The sequence below is a fragment of the Gigantopelta aegis genome, chromosome 10 (genome assembly GCF_016097555.1).
Source record: "Gigantopelta aegis isolate Gae_Host chromosome 10, Gae_host_genome, whole genome shotgun sequence".
NCBI lineage: Eukaryota > Metazoa > Mollusca > Gastropoda > Neomphalida > Peltospiridae > Gigantopelta > Gigantopelta aegis.
Genome location: NC_054708.1, coordinates 33,007,706 through 33,024,679, shown reverse-complemented (window position 1 = coordinate 33,024,679; position 16,974 = coordinate 33,007,706). Strand labels below are relative to the sequence as shown.

Genomic DNA, 16,974 nt, shown 5'->3' with positions numbered 1-16,974 from the left:
AATGCTAGTTTTGATTTTCGCTGTGCAGTTAAATTGGAGGGCTGCCGCTAGTTGAATTTGAGAAGGGCCAGTAAGATTTTTCTTTCAACTAGCCCTGCTGGAAACCATGGTTTTCATGTTAATTTTCAATCCTGGTACGACTAGACCAAATGATAGTAATCATGGTGGGATTCAATAAAAGTTGTTAAGTTGTATGTATTCACATCATGTTCATGAAGAATGTGGGGAAATATTAATAACAGCTGTATATATCTAACAAATATGTGCTGTTAACTGGAAGGTCTAGGCATACATAAACATCATTTCTGTAACCATTCATTTACGTAACTACAATCACCTAAAACTGAAACAAGTTTGTAAAAATATGTTCCTCAAATGTTTTATCTGGGGTTTTTTTCTTCTTTTTCTCTCGTTTTTTTAAATTACAAGGACTACAAAATGTGTTAAGAATGTCAGACTTCAGGATAACATATCCCCCCCCCCCCCCCCCCCCCCCCATCATTATAGTTCAATAAAAAATATATAAAAAGTACCTGAACTGTAACGTTGTTGGTTTGTCATCTTGCCATTGTCTTGGTTTTCATGATGCGCCATCAGTACCAACTGCACTCAATGCTACAAATGTTCCATATTTGATGCATTAATGGATGCTACATATCTAAAATAATTAAATATATATATAATTAACTTTTCTAGAGTTAAAGCTACATAAATATTTATCAAACAATGCTGTAATGTTTGATGTTATTATTATATTGGATAGGGAGGTTGCCGAGTGATAAAACACTTGCCTGATGCACGATCGGTCCAGGATCAATCCCCGTCGGTCGGCCCATTCTAGTTCCAGCAGTGCACCACAACTGGTATATAAATGTACATCAAAGGCCATGGTATGTGTTAACCTGTCTGTGGCATATACATGTATAAAATCTCTTGCTACTAACAGAAAAATATATTTACATATTTTTCCATTAGTAGTAAGGGATCTTTTATATGCACCATCCCACAGACATGACAGCACATACCATGGCCTTTGATATACCAGTCATGGTGCACTGGATGGAGCGAGAAATAGTCCAGTGGGTCCACCGACGGCGATCGATCCCAAACAGACCGCGCATCAAGCGAGCGTTTTACCACTGGGTTATGTACCTGTACATCCCGCTCATAAAAATAAATACTAAAAGTTTAGATACTGATCGACATCTTGATCAATGTACAAGTGCCCCTGCTAAGTAGTTATTGACTTGAAATCTTTTGAAATTGAACACTGCATTTCAAGTACTTTGACAAATTTTAAACAGCAGTTCTCTTATTATAATCTTTTTAAAACTTATTAGAAATGTATCCATTAATTTCCACGGTCAAGGAACAATTTGTTCAGTGTTATGTTGCCATTTGCTACACAAATTTTAGAGATTAATACACAATAAGGGTTAAATATAAGGGTTAAATGTGCGATAGTCGGCGATAAAAATCTCCTGTCGTCGCCAAGTGTGCGCACTGGTCTCCTAGTGTGCAGGGTTTTGAGACAAGCGGAGATTTCTGTCTCCGGTGACAAAAATCTCCACTTGTCGCAGCATGTGCTGCATGCTTAAGCAAGATATTGTTTGGACAAGGATTTACTGTTATGTGCATGCAGTAGACTTTGAAAAGTAGATCACAGTGACCTAGTAATAGTACACGGCACACCACCATCCCAAGTGGTTCCTACATGTGAGGTTTGATGGTCCTGTATGCATCTGTATGCTGGATATGGTACGGACAAGAAAGCGTTACAGACGGACATGAAAATGTTACAGACGGACATGAAAATGTTAGACAGACAGACATACGGACGGACTGACAGATGGATGTACGGACAGACAATGCTATACCATAATATGACCCATCATAGATGGGCATATAAAAATGGACACTAAGTTTAGTTAATTTACAAACCTGTAGGCTAAAGTTTGGATAAAGTTACAGTAGAGTGAAAAAAAAGTCTTTAACATTATATAAAACAGGTAATATCCTTAAAAATGGACGAACTTGAATCAATAAACTGCTACTTCTGAGACGCACGTGTATTTTTAATAATATGAAAAATGAAATATTTGGTACTACAAACACCAGGATGACCAGAAAAACTTTGGTTCGACGGAAATGGATAATCTTAAGAATAAAATATAAGTAATGTTTGACTTCAGTGATCATAAGCAGCTGTAATAGTGAAAAATATGCTGTAGTGTTTAAAAACTAGGGTCTGTCCCTTTAACAAACTCAGGTTGCATTGGCTGGACCAATGTGATGGGGTTATATTGTAATAAATGTTAACAGAATTTAATTATACATTAATAAATGTAAGCAGCCAACTTGAAATGCATATCTGAATATGAGTAACTGTTTACCAGCTATTATTACCGAAAGCCTGTTCTGCTCCAATTAGTGAGATCCAACGCCCTGACGACACACATTTATGTAGTTTACAATTCCCATTATCAGTCCATCATAAACACACTGACTCATTGCTATTTATTCATACCACTGTTGTAATGATACTTGTTTGCATAATTTATATTTAAACAGCATACAACTGAATAGAATTTAGGTGGTGGTGATTTTTTTGTTTGTTTTATTTAGAAAGGTTTGTGGAAAATGAAGTACCGTTCTCCACTTTCGTGACGTGGTCAAATCCTGGACAGGTGACCTAAATGATCATTATTCAAATCATTCTTGACTTATTTTGATGCCTGCTTCAGAACACATTATTCTAGATATACATTTCTTAGGAGTTTTCTTGTCATAAAGTTAGTTGAGGTATAAACCTGATTGGAATTTTATTCACATTTTATTTACCACAATCAACTGGCCTCGGTGGTGTCGTGGTTAAGCCATCGCACATAAGGCTGATAGGTACAGGGTTCGCGGCCCGATACTGACTCGCACCCAGAGCGAGTTTTAAATGACTCAATGGGTAGATATAAGGTCACTACGCCCTCTTCTCTTTCACTAACAACTAACCCACTGTCCTGGACAGGCATCCCAAATAGCTGAGGTGTATGCCCAGCTAGGACAGCGTGCTTGAACCTTAATTGGATATAAACATGACAATAAGTTGAAATAAATAAATACCAAAATCACCAGGCAATTGTAATATATTTTTTTCAAAGTTTAAGTAAAGAGAGAAATTCTTTGGCTTGGCAATGTGGAAAGAGGACAAATGTTTTTCATATTTAAATAAACCTTGTATCGTTTTGTCTTTTCAAGAATATTTAACATAACCTCAAACTAATGGCATTTTCCCTATAATAGTTGACTGGTTTCAACATTCCCAACACCAAATGGTATGGTTTAAAATCTTCCTATCAGTTCTCTGCTTTCTGTTCCAGTAACATGATTGAAGCTTCCTTCTTTCCCGTGAGCAGCATTGTCCAGAGAAACGAAAGCAGGAAAGGAAGGAAGGAAGGAAGGAAGGAAATGTTTAATTTAACGATGCACTGAACACATTTTTATTTAAGGTTATATATGGCGTCGGACATATGGTTAAGGATCACACAGATATTGAGGGACGAAACCTGCTGCTGCCACTTCATGAGCTATTCTTTTTGATTAGCAGCAAGAAAACTTTTATATGGATCATCCCATATACAGGATAGCACATACCATGGTCTTTGATATACCCAAAAGCAGGGAGGTTGGGTGGGTAAAAAAAACTTGACATCAGGTTAAGTATTCATGAAAAGAAAATGATTCAAGTTTTCAACATTTCTTTTCAACTTAACCTGACCTCAAACTAATTCAACAGCGTCCAGCATGTTCCATAATCCCAAGATGCCATTACTTTCTCCAAGTAGACCTGAACTGTTCTGACAAAGTATTAGCTGATCCCCACAAAGGATGTACAGGCCAATAAAACCATGCAAACTACTGTAAAATCATTTATTTTCGAGGGGTGTAATTTTCGCGCTAAAAGAAATTAGCCATGTTCGCGGAATTAATATTTCGCGCATCCCTTATTAAACAAATGAGTATGAGTGTTTATACAGTGAACAATTATGATGATCCAAAAACAATCGTTTGATCATGTAGGCTTTCTACCAGATCAAACGATTAGGGTTTCACAGGTAAAGGGCCTCTTTAAGATTAAATAAATGGCTGCTTGTGTTTAGTCGTTATATATAGAAGCGTAGATCGTTTGTAAATCACTACCATCCAAAATGTCGTTACTCTCGTGGTTAAAAAATTCACTCCAACCTAAAACGCCCGGCTTGCCAAATCCATGTGAAAGCAAGACTGAAAACGAGGCAGAAACGATAGTCGCAGCAAACACGTCAGTCAACAAGCTGACGTCAGAAGAAAATCCAAAAAAGATAAAGCGTGGTGAATATCAAAATTATGATGAAAACGTACGGGCAAAAATAGCTGTCTATGCTATTAAAAAAGGAGTCATGAAGGACACAAGAAAGTTTTCAACTGAACTGAACAAAAAACTCTCCGAGTCGAATGTAAGAAGCATGAAAAAGGCTTTCTTAAAAGAGCAGACGCGCCACGTCAACTGGTTAAAGCACAGCGAGGGCAACGACCAAAGTTAGGAGATAAAGAAGAAGTAAAACTCTGGATTAAAAAGACACGATTGGCAGGAGCAGTAATAAATGTTAGAATGGTTTTGGCGGCAGCAGATGGAATTCTACGGAAAAGACACAAATCCATGTTAAAAGAATTCGGAGGTGACGTAGAGTTAACTGTTCCTTGGGCTAGATCGTTGTTGCGTTGGATGGGGTTTGTTAAACGTAAAGGGACAAAAGACATGAAAAAACTTCCTTGTGATTTCGAGGAGATTAAGAAGGTGTTTCTTAAATGTGTGTCTGATGCCGTGAGTAAAGATTATATTTCTGACAAGTTGATAATCAACTGGGACCAGACTGGAGTTTCACTCATTCCCGGGGGCGATTGGACAATGGAACAACGAGGTGCAAAACAGGTGACGATATCGGGCATGGACGACAAACGTCAAATTACGGCTTTGCTAGCAATCACTAAGAGTGGAGAGATGTTACCACCACAGGTAATCTATGCGGGAAAAACAGACCGGTGTCATCCAAATATAAAATTTCCTGATGATTGGGACGTTACTCACACAGAAACACATTGGAGTAACGAATCGAGCATGCTCCAGTTTATTGAGAATGTCATTGACCCGTATGTGACCTCGACCCGAAAAGAACTTGGCCTGCCACGTGATCAAAAAGCCTTGTGTCTTTTTGACATTTACAAAGCTCACAGAACGGAGAAAATACGCGAACTGTTAACAAAAAAAACCATTTCGATTGTGTACATTCCTGCTTGTTGTACGGATCAGCTTCAGCCATTGGATTTAACCGTCAACAGAATTTTCAAAGATGAATTGAAACGGTGCTTTCATGTGTGGTACGCAAGTGAAGTTGGAAAAAAATTGGATGAAAACGAGGACAGTGTTAAAAATGTGAATATTGACATAAAAACCAGCATTGTTAAACCAATTCATGCACAGTGGCTAATTGAAGTGTGTGAGATTGTGTCAAAGAAAAAGAATCTGATCATGAATGGTTTTCGCAAAGCCGGCATTCTTGTTGATTGACATAAAGTGACTAACAATAGATGGGCAAGTTTCACCAACTTCATTCTTACGTAAGAACTTTAAATACCTACTAGTAAGCAGTGTTTAATTCCTTTTCCCGTGTATGTTGTTCCTCAATCACTGTATTACATGCATTGTTTGTTTTGTAATAAATTAATTAAAAATGATTTTGTTTTGTTTATTTTGTTACACACCATATATATCTGGGTCCATATCTGTGTTCTTTTGAACGTTTGGGAATTGTACATTTCTATAATCAGGTCGTCTAGTAACAATTTGGTGATCAAATCAGAATAGATAAATTTTTCACGGGGTTGTAAATTTCGCGCTAAATGTTTTTGCGCAAATTGCGTGAAAATTAAGTACCCGCGAAAATAAATGATTTTACAGTATGTCAGTAACAGGTGCAGTGGTAGTATCTGTCGCAACAAGAACTAAACAGCACTGATCTTATATAAGAACAAATTCTGTTAGCTCAACAAAAAGTGGTAACAAATGCTTAGATGCAAAAGATGTGATCGGCTAGTGTTAACCTGACAAAAGACCTGCCACTCAACAAGTACAAAAGATAGTAGAGTGCAAAGTACAATTGTCGACAAGGCATTGGAGATGATGCAAATCACCTGGCAACTGAATCATTCTATTCCTATATTTGAATTTCATCAAAATTGCAATAAGAAATGAAAACTTTAAAGTTTGTTTTGTTTAACAACAATCTGATTAAAATTATTTCTACTGGTCTAACAGCATTGCGTGGACTCCCATGTCCAGGTGACATTTCATCTATAAATAACAATTTAAATATCGACCAATTACACTTCACCTTTTATAGCGTTATATGGGAGAATACAAATTCTAAAAATATCAGGCGAGACTATTTATGCAATAGGCGAACTTGTTGGTCTATTTCAACATTGAAAAAAAAGGGGGAAAGTGCAGCAATAAACTCTGGATTATATACTAGTATAAACAGATTTTATGGCTATACCATCAGAGGTTTTTTTCCGTCTTGAAATGAATTTTATATAAAATTTTATATTGAAATTAGTTTCCTGCATACTTCGTAATTCACCCGAATCATTTCGTATACACTCAGCACAATCTCGAATGTTTTCAAATTCTTTTCAAATCACTGGCATGATTTTGCAAGTAAGGTTTTGACTGGTCGAATGAAAGGTCAACTGGACATGAGCTCCAACGGGCTGCTGTTAGATCCACATGTAATAGTGGAGCTAATTTTAATTAGATTGGTTTAACACCACTAGAAGGCATTAATATAGTACTTATCGGCAATTGGATGTTAAACATTTAATTCTGACATACTGTCTTAGAGAGGAAACCTTCTATAGGTTTCCATTAGTAGCAAGGGATCTTTTATATGCACCATCCCAGACACATGCCACAGCTTTCGAGATACCAGTCGTGTTGCACTGCAGGGCTAAACATTTTCACGAGTATCCGTATGGATTCCCATTTAAGCAGTCCACGGGAATCCTCCGATTCTAAACATTTTCAGAGAACTTTATCAACAGTGTTAGTATATAGAATTATGTGTCATATGCTACTAACTGTATATGGATTAGTGTATATAAAACAATCCTTACTATTTACTGGAAAGAACAAACAATTTGTGTATCCAAGTTTAAAGCAAAAAAAATTTTTTTTTAGTTGTTGGTTCCATTTTTCTTTACAGTCAGTTTTTTTTAGGTGTCTTACCAGCCCCAAGTTCAGTGAGCAAATGTTTGGCTAACATTTGTGAACTAACTGATTGGTTCCCAACATGGCCATTTGGTTTACTGTGAAGCGCATAAACCAATCTAGTGGACGTTTTTCTGCTCGGTCTGGCTGAACGCAGCCCAGGTTACTTTTCAAAGATTGCTTATTCGTAAAGAGCACATGGGATACTTTTGCCGATGTATTTTGCGCATTGGTTCAATGTTTGTATGAATATCACTGAAGTACATGTCCGCTACCAACAAAAATATTTATTGATTAAAAAGAGCAGGTAATTCAAGGTTAGGAACATAATATCAGTGAACTAAAATAGAAATGTTTGATGTATTACTAAATTTGGCACACTACTGTCTATTGTTATTATGTAAGAACTGAACAAACATGTTCCTTTCGGTTCTCTTTGTTGGCAATTTGGTTCATAGAAATGGACCAACCACCGCTTGGCTCCAGGCCAGACTATTCTCGATAAACCTCTATGTTTAGAACATACACGGATTCGAATGTATGCTACACTTTTGAAGTCAGTTTAAACTGAAGCTTGATAACCGGACAATTTTTTATTTATTTATTTTTTTAATTCTGTAATGTTTTACTGACTGGCAATTTAATAAATTTGTGGAAATATTTCACGCGAATCCAAATAGATTCAGATGTTTTATGCTTGAATTTGTAGCCCTGCACTGGTTAGAATGAGAAATAGCCCAATGAACCCACAGATGGGGATCGATCCTAGACAGACCGTACATCAAGTGAGTGATTTACCACTGGGCTACTGCCCTCAACGAGAAATGAAGTTGCTTGAGAATTGACAATGTATTTTTATTTTTGGTAAGAGTGACCTTGACATCCAAGGAAAAGGGGCAAAATGTGAACTGGTTCAATATATCAGGATCTTATTTCTCTAGTTGAAATTTCATGAAAATTGGTTAAGAAATGTAGTTGCATGAGCGGTAACTTTGTATTTCTAATTTTAGTAACAGCGGCCATGACCTTATATGCAGTGGCAAAACGCAAATCTGTTCAAGATATCATGATCCTATTCCTATATATGAAGTTTTATGAAAATTGGATGAGAAATGAAGTCATATTTCTATTTTAGTACAGTGACCTTGACATCCAACAGGGAATCAAAACATGAATTTGTTCAAGATGTCATTATCCTTATTCCTACATATGAAGTTTCATGATAATTGAATGAGAAATTAAGTTTCTAAGGTGGTATTGTCATTACTATTTTTAGAAGCAAAGACTTGCAGGAAGACCAATACCCAACTATCCAGATAGCCTGAAGACAAACCAAGTAAGCCTACTAAAATCCTATATTTAGGGGGCGGGAATCAAAATTCTTCAAACTGAGTACCTAGATCGGTGCATATATGTATACAATTGCTACTTGCCACCGTTAGTTTCGTTTTATTGCATTGGTAATAAAGTTAAGTATGTCAAGCACTAGGCTTTTAAACCAATACCTACACTATAAGGGTTTAACCCTTCAAATTAGATAGCTAGGCTAGTTTAACTCCCCCTCTGTCATTGTAGTCAATGCTATACAAGGACGGAGGGGGATGGGTGGTCATGAATGACCGTTGAACTCACTAGAATAGGGACTTAAAACAATAGGTACAACCGTAACACCCAACTAGGATTCATACACAGACTACACGCTCACTGCATCAGTACACAGGGTGCATTGACTAATGATAACAATGCACCCGCCCCCATTTAATGGCCCAGCACATACTCTAATAAGGAACCGGACAAAAGAATACCGTTCCGAGTACACAATTGCAATGCACCCGGGGGAAGCTGAACAAAAGAATATCGGCCTCCCCCACCCAAACCCCCAATACTTGGTACTTGGTGATGCCTCGACCAGAAGCGGTCAGGCCCTTTATAAGGGCCCTATGGGCAACCTAGGGAGACACCACAGCATCGTAAAGGTCTAAAATTAACTAGCTACTCTCGATTCACTAATATCAAAACCTATATTAGCTCGGTCATTTACCTTTCGACCGACCGTTCAAAATTGCACCAAATTCCCTCAATCAAAATTGCGCACCCTTTTCTCTTTGGCATTTAACTGCTCCATTCAAATTCCATAGCACCACCACCACCCCCACCCACCTGCTACCAATTTGATCAGGCTGCTGGTGCTCCCTTGCACCTGCCAGTGCAGGCACTCCCTCCTCTCCCCTCCCCCCACCTTTCCTGTCAACAGCTTGTTCTGAACGTGCACGTAAAACCCTATGACATGACATGCTGCCCAATGACAAAACCTCAGTGATGATGAGAACGAGTTGTGTTCACCACAAACCCAGATGATGGAAACCGTCTATAATCTCTGTAGACATATATATCCCTGAGATATTGATTAACAAAAACTGTGAGTGACCCCCAAAACACCCAGTTACATGTAGTGGATTAGATGCTGTTGGTGGGTGGCATATAGTTATGGAATGGTAAAGCTGGTTCACATCGATATACATGTAGTATTCTTTGTAATGTCTTTCATCCATCTCTAGTTGCATGAAAAAAAGAGAGAGAGTATTTTACTGACATTTCTGGGCCAATTAAAAAAAACTAAAAACCCAAAAACTATTTATTATCATGTACACATGAAAATAAACCCCAACCGTAACATTCACAAGATTCAATTCAATCATCTAACTTGAGGAACAATTACAGTTAATATTTTCCCATAGCAATGGACTGTGAATTTTCACATTAGTAGAGCCAAACCAATCAATTTAAAAAAAATTATAATCGATCAACGGAATATCACTATGTCTAAGTATAACTTATAAGAAATATCCCATGCCTAATCCAAAATGTTCACAATACGCCTATCTTCAAGACCCTCACTTGCATTGAGCTAATTCCTTCTGCTGAACACTATAGTGTTGACTGTAGATGTAGGTCAGTGTTTAAAATGCCTCCCAGCAACCAGTAAGTTGACCCTTCAACAGCTGGCTGTCCAGCCAGTTCTCACTGCTGTTGGTGGTAAACACCCAGTATCTGTTTTCCATTTAAAACTATATTTAGACTTAACTGGAGGCTTAATAAGACTACTGTGAATGCATGTACCCATATTGGACATGAGTGGTGTTCTGATCACACACCAGCCTCGGTGGCGCAGTGGTTAAGCCATCAGACTACAGGCTGGTAGGTACAGGGTTTGCAGCCCGGTACCGGCTCCAACCCAGAGCGAGTTCTTAAGGGCTCAATGGGTAGGTGTATGGCCACTACACCCTCTTCACTCTCACTAACCACTAACAAACTAACAACTAACCCACTGTCCTGGACAGGCAGCCCAGATAGCTGTGCCCAGGACAGCGTGCTTTAACATCAATCAATCTGATCACACACGCCACATTATACTTCAGCACTGTTGGATTTGCTTAAAAACTAATTAATTTTTAATTCTCCTGTATTCAAAGAATACTAGTGCAATAAATGTTGGTCATGTTGTGAAGTAATACTGTAATGAAATCAAATCAATTGGCTCATGTTTAACCAATATGTAATATTTAAAAAGTTGTTTTTTAAAATGGAACCATGCAGTCAACATTGGTTATCAGGAGCTACACTGTAAATTCATTCTTTTGATATATAAAATGTATTAAAAAATGTATTGGTACATGTATGGCTCTTCTTATGTGATGATCAATTATAAAAATCCATGAGCAATTTTGTAGGAAACTTAGATTAAATGTAAATGCTCCTCCAATTTATATAATGGAATTGATGTAAATATGTTAGGTTATTTCCATGTGTTCATAATTAAAGAAAAAAATTATATTAAAAAGATATTAAAGGTAAAATTAGCCATTTGTAGGTCTAGATTCCAATAAATGTGGCACTATAGTTAAAGTTTGTTTTGCTTGTCAAACATTTATTAATTCTGACTCATAGTGATCAGAGGAAACCTGCTACATTTTTTCTAATGCAGCAATTAAGGGATCTTTTATATGCACTTTCCCATAGACAGGAAAGCACTTACTCAGCCTTAGTCCAGTTGTGGTGCACTGGTTGGAACGAGAAAAAACCCAATCAGCTGAATGGATCCACCGAGGTGGTTCGATCCTGCGACGCAAGCTCCTCAAACGAGTACTGAAACGACCGAGTTATTCTAATTCAAATCCTTCTTAATTATTATCCTAACAGATTGTGCAATCGAAAGTTAATAGGTCCCAACTGAATATAATGAATAATCGATGACATTCCAAGCAATTACCAACACTAGTCAACATTTTATTTCATTTCAACTTATTTTCGAGCCGTATCCAATTAAGGTTCAAGCACGCTGTCCTGGGCACACACCTCAGCTATCTGGGCTGTCTGTCCAGGACAGTGAGAGAGAAGAGGGTGTAGTGGCCTTAAGAACTCGCTCTGGGTTGGAGCCGGTACCTACCAGCCTGTAGTCCGATAACTTAACCACTGCACCACTGAGGCCGTAAGTCAACATTGTAGCATGTTCTTAAACTTAATGATATATATATATATATATATAAAAACTGTCATGTACAAGATTTTTGCATTTATTATGGGTCACATTTTACTGAAACAATTGATGTTGAGAAGCTGTCTGTTACAAAATGTGTTAAAATAATATCACACTGGGAAAACATTAACAAAAGCTGGGGTTAAAAAATACATTTACCCTATTCCCGGGACAAGAGAAATATGACTGTCAAGCAACCAGCTAGCATGCAAGATCTAACTTTCCAGTGAGCAAGTGAACTATTAAATAATTAAAGTCTCAGTAATACTGACATTACTACATATAACAGTAAAATATTAATTTTAGACGAAATAGAAAAAAATAAACCTTCTTGTTTCAGTATGTGTAATGATCAATTGTCAACTAACTGGTTACAGGAAAAGTTGACAAGTTGTGATTGTGTACAAGTTAAAATCAGAGTTACCCTTGTTCTATTAATGATCGCTCCCCCAACCCCCGCCCACACACACACACCTTACCACCCAGGGTTTTTAGCGTTATGTATTTTTAGGTACCCCATTATATATCAATTTAATATCTGCTTGTCTGCAGCAAAAATGTTGGTGGAATTAATATTAAAAAAAATATTTTGTGTTCCAAAAATACTATGGAAGAATGGGATAAAGTTTATATCCATATATAAATGTTTAACGGGTATACGGCCAAAATGGAGTATATTCATCATAAGCAAGATATTAATATTAACAAACTAAATAACAGTGCAATCTGTGGTATGGATAATGATATACTCATCAGCAAAAGTTAAGCAACGCCCGAAATGCATTATTTTCTATATTCATACATACTTAGGACCACCTGAACCTTTTATTATTATTATATGTTGCACTGTACTTAAAACATGGAGACAGCATTATTCTAGTATGGTTCAGTATATTGTGTGTCTATACTACACTCAGCAAAATTAATTAAGGGCCAGTCGATATTTTAGCATTTTCCTTAAAATATAGGAAAAAATACAACTTCTTCTGTTGTAAAGTGTCAGCATTGTGGCATGTTCTTAACCTTAATCAAGTTAAGTTAACCTTTTGACAAAATTAATGACTTTTATCATTACTATATGATTTTCTTAACCCTGGCAGTGCACCACGACTGGTATATCAAAGGCTGTGGTATGTTCTGTCCTGTGTGTGGACTGGTGCATATAAAAGATCCCTTTCTACTAATGGAAAAATGTAGCGGGTTTTCTCTCTACAACTGTGTCAAAAATGACTATATGTTTGACATCCAGTAGCCGACAATTAATAAATCAATGTGCTCTAGTGGTGTCATTAAACAAAACAAACTTCTTAACCCTAACCCTAACCTATACCCCTTCAACTACGGTTGCATTCAGTACATTTGTAAATATTCAATTCCATGTAGCACGGCGCCATACCCAAAAATTTCATTCTGGCAGAAACCCTGAGTATCATGGGTCAAATTTTGACTAAAATAATGTTTTAAAGTCATATATATGATCCAAACTTTATTAAAAGAAGCACTTTGAGAGTACTGCTAAAGCAATACACGTCCCCTACCTGACCAAATTTTTTTTGGTATCTCCTAAATTCAAGGGCCAAACATCTGTAAAAAGCGGGTAAATCACCATGAAAGTTAAGCCTGATCAGTAACAGTACATGATATAGTTATATATATATATATATATATATATACAAAATTTAACCTCAATATTTTCAGGTATTGCAAAAACAAAAGTCTGGAAAAAAAATTTTGTTCCTATCTTTTACGTTCAAAGGCCATAACTCTGTTAAAAATGTGTAAATTGTCATGAAAGTTAAACTTCAGCTGTAACAGTACATGATAAAGCTACATGTATATATCAGTTCAATATCTCAAGGCCTTCTAAAAAAGAAGTCTGGAAAACCCTATTTTCACATTGCCTAAGTTCAAGGGCCATAACTCTGTCAACAAGAGTACAGGTTAGGTACATAATACACCCATTAGGAATTTGATGGAAAACCATGTCTATATCAATGAATATGTTACGGGTATGATTCAGTTCTAATTATGTGAAATTTTTTCAATAGGATCGATGAACCGTCATTCCAAGTTGTTCCTACACGTGAGGTTTGATGGTCCTGTATGCAGGGCTAAAAATGTGTGCGAATCTCCGAATCCGATTCGCACAATCATAAAACATCTGAATCTATTTGGATTCGTGTGAAATATTTCCACAAATTTATTAAATTGAATAATCAGTGAGTAAGACATTACAGAATTAAAAATAAAAAAATAAAAAATAGTCTGGTTATCAAGCTTCAGTTTAAACTGGCTTAAAAAGTGTAGCATACATTCGAATCCGTGCATGTTCGAGAATAGTCTGGCCTGGAGCCAAGCGGTGGTTGGTTCATTTCTATGAACCAAATTTCCAACGAAGAGAACCTAAATGTTTGTTCAGTTCTGACATAATAACAATAGACAGTAGTGCCACTTTTAGTAATACATCAAACATTTCTATTTTAGTTTGCTCATATTATGTTCCTAAACTTGAATTACCTGCTCTTTTTAATCAATAAATCTTTTTGTCGGTAGTGGAAATGTACTTCATAATATCCATACAAACATTGAACCAATGCGCAAAATACATTGGCAAAAGTATCTCATGCTCTGTTTACGAATAAGCAATCTTTGAAAAGTAACCTGGCCTGCGTTCAGCCAGACCAAACAGAAAAACATCCGCTAGACTGGTTTATGCGCTTCAAAGTAAACCAAATGGCCAAGTTGGGAACCAATCAATTAGTTCGCGACCATTAGCCAAATGTTTTGGTGGCAGAACTTGGAGCTGGTAAGACACCTAAAAAAACTTGACTGCAAAGAGAAAATGGAACCAACAACTAAACAAACTGGTAGTAAAAAAACATTTTTGTTTGTGTGTGTTTTTTGTTTTAAACTTGGATACACTGTTACTGACAAATTGGTTATTCTTTCCAGTCAATAGTAAGGGTTGTATTATATACACTAATCCATATACAGTTAATAGCATATGATACATAAGTCTATATACTAACAGTGTTGATAAAGTACTCTGAAAATGTTTAGAATCAAGAAGACTCTTGTGAAACAAGCCACATTTTTAGCCCTGGTATGCATCTGTATGCAAGATATGGTCCGGACAAGGATTTACTGTTATGTGCAGTAGACCGTGAAACATAGGTCACAGTGACCTAGTAACAGTATGTGACACACCACCATCCCAAGTTGTTCTTACATGTTAGGTTTGCAAGATATGGTCCGGACAAGAATAAACTGTTATGTGCAGCAGACTGTGAAAAGTAGGTCACAGTGATCTAGTAAAAGTATGCGACACACCGCCATCCCAAGTTGTTCCTACATGTGAGGTTTGATGGTCCTGTATGTATCTGTATGCAAGATATGGTCCGGACAAGGATAAACTGTTATGTGCAGCAGACTGTGAAAAGTAGGTCACAGTGATCTAGTAAAAGTATGCAACACACCGCTATCCCAAGTTGTTCCTACATGTGAGGTTCCTGTATGTATCTGTATGTAAGATATGGTCCGGACAAGGATAAACTCTTATGTGCAGCAGACCGTGAAAAGTAAGTCACAGTGATCTAGTAAAAGTATGCAACACACTGCCATCCCAAGTTGTTCCTACATGTGAGGTTTGATGGTACGTCCTGTATGCATCTGTATGCAAGATATGTAGACCCAGTGATTTTCCGCGATCGCGGAAAACAGACGGAGTTCATGGAATTCCCATTGTGAAACGTAATTACGATTTTTCGCGAAGTTAAAAAACATTAATACCATTTTACTGTTGCCACACAATGTAAAACAGATGATTAGCCTGTGTGCAGTACCATTGGCAAACGCTTAGTGTCGTATTTACCGGAGCTACATTCAGGCAAACCGAGCGGAAAAACGTCCGCTATATAGACTGGATTATACACTTCACGGTAAACCAAATGGCCATGTTGGGAACCAAATACTTCGCGAACGTTAGCGAAACGTTTGCTGGCTGAACTTGGGACTGGTTTACTGCTTAGTCTGTTGCGCCTGCACAGACGGAACAGGTTTTTATTTCAAGAGTAACTTTAGCCAGCGGTTTGTCGCTAACACTCGTCTTGGAAGACTGATTTTTATGCTACACATTGAACCGAATGACCACTTCGGGAACCAGTCAAAATATGTTTGCAAACGTTTTGCAAAAAACGGCTGGCTGAACGTTGCAATGTTACTTTATTTCCGCTGTGTCATGCACATACTTCACATTGCAGATGACGTTCGACTGTCAAAGCGGTGATAAAATCTGAGCTGCCAACTACTACGCTTAGTAGACATTTGCTATGCTCATGCCCAAATTGCTACACTCAATTGAAAAAAAATCCATTATGAAATGCTAATGAAAACCAGTACTAACTTTTGCATATAACTGGATGATTAGTGTATTTGGCCAAGTTTCTATTAACGAATTATGTTTTATTTGGCAAGCGTATACGTTTCATCTTTATCACAAATTATAGGTCTACAGAGTAGTTACAAAGCAGGCGATTTCTGGCAATTATACTAAAAATTAGACGTAATCTTGCAATACAGTAACTAAAAACTGAATTCGTCATTTCTGTGGCCTTTTTTAAAGTATTATTCCAACATATAAAAGTATAATTTGCGGATTAAGAACCATTGTAAAACAGTTATAGTAAGATGTATTCAATAACAGACATGTAGTTTTACTGTAGGTAGACCCCAGTGTCGCGTACTATAAAACCTTCAAAGAACGTTCTTAAGTTGTGTTACGCTTGCATGCCGTGAATATAGAAAATTGCATGTGAACATATGCCAGTTAGGAATAGAGTAATTTTAATTTTATCTTGAAATAAGAATATAAGCATTCAAATTTAGTATTGATCACATCATCGCACAACAGTTAATTTTGGGTTTATTGCATTTCGATCCTGTTTTAAAAACAAAATTCTAGTCATTCATAATCCTGTTCAAATCGCCCGACTTATTTGACAGCATTAGTTACATTTCCCTTAACCGACGACAAGCGTCATCTATGCTAAAAATAGCATGACCCAGTCTTTTGCAGTTATTATGACGTAGTTATTTGGTGTTTTCTTTTGCTGATGACATTTGGCCCATGCTACGCTCA

At 37.0% G+C, this 16,974-nt stretch overlaps 2 protein-coding genes across 3 annotated transcripts in view; one reads left to right on the top strand and one right to left on the bottom strand.

The window, feature by feature from the left end:
• LOC121383174 overlaps positions 1 to 16,974 on the bottom strand; it is a 40,780-nt gene that overhangs the window by 18,433 nt on the left and 5,373 nt on the right. Inside the window, exon 2 of one of the 2 annotated variants that reach the window (XM_041513013.1) lies at positions 534 to 658. In XM_041513013.1, the coding sequence (XP_041368947.1) occupies positions 534 to 594 (61 nt within the window). In that variant the 5' untranslated portion in view covers positions 595 to 658. The remainder of the gene's footprint in view (positions 1 to 533; positions 659 to 16,974) is intronic. The other variant, XM_041513014.1, reaches the window with a different exon arrangement.
• LOC121383588 lies at positions 4,203 to 4,577 on the top strand. Its single transcript, XM_041513678.1, has one exon. The coding sequence runs from the start codon at positions 4,203 to 4,205 to the stop codon at positions 4,575 to 4,577; it is 375 nt and encodes a 124-aa protein (XP_041369612.1).

Bases quoted from the DNA above. Each gene is read 5' to 3' on its own strand.
- LOC121383588 (XM_041513678.1), top strand. From the start codon at position 4,203: ATGTCGTTACTCTCGTGGTTAAAAAATTCACTCCAACCTAAAACGCCC.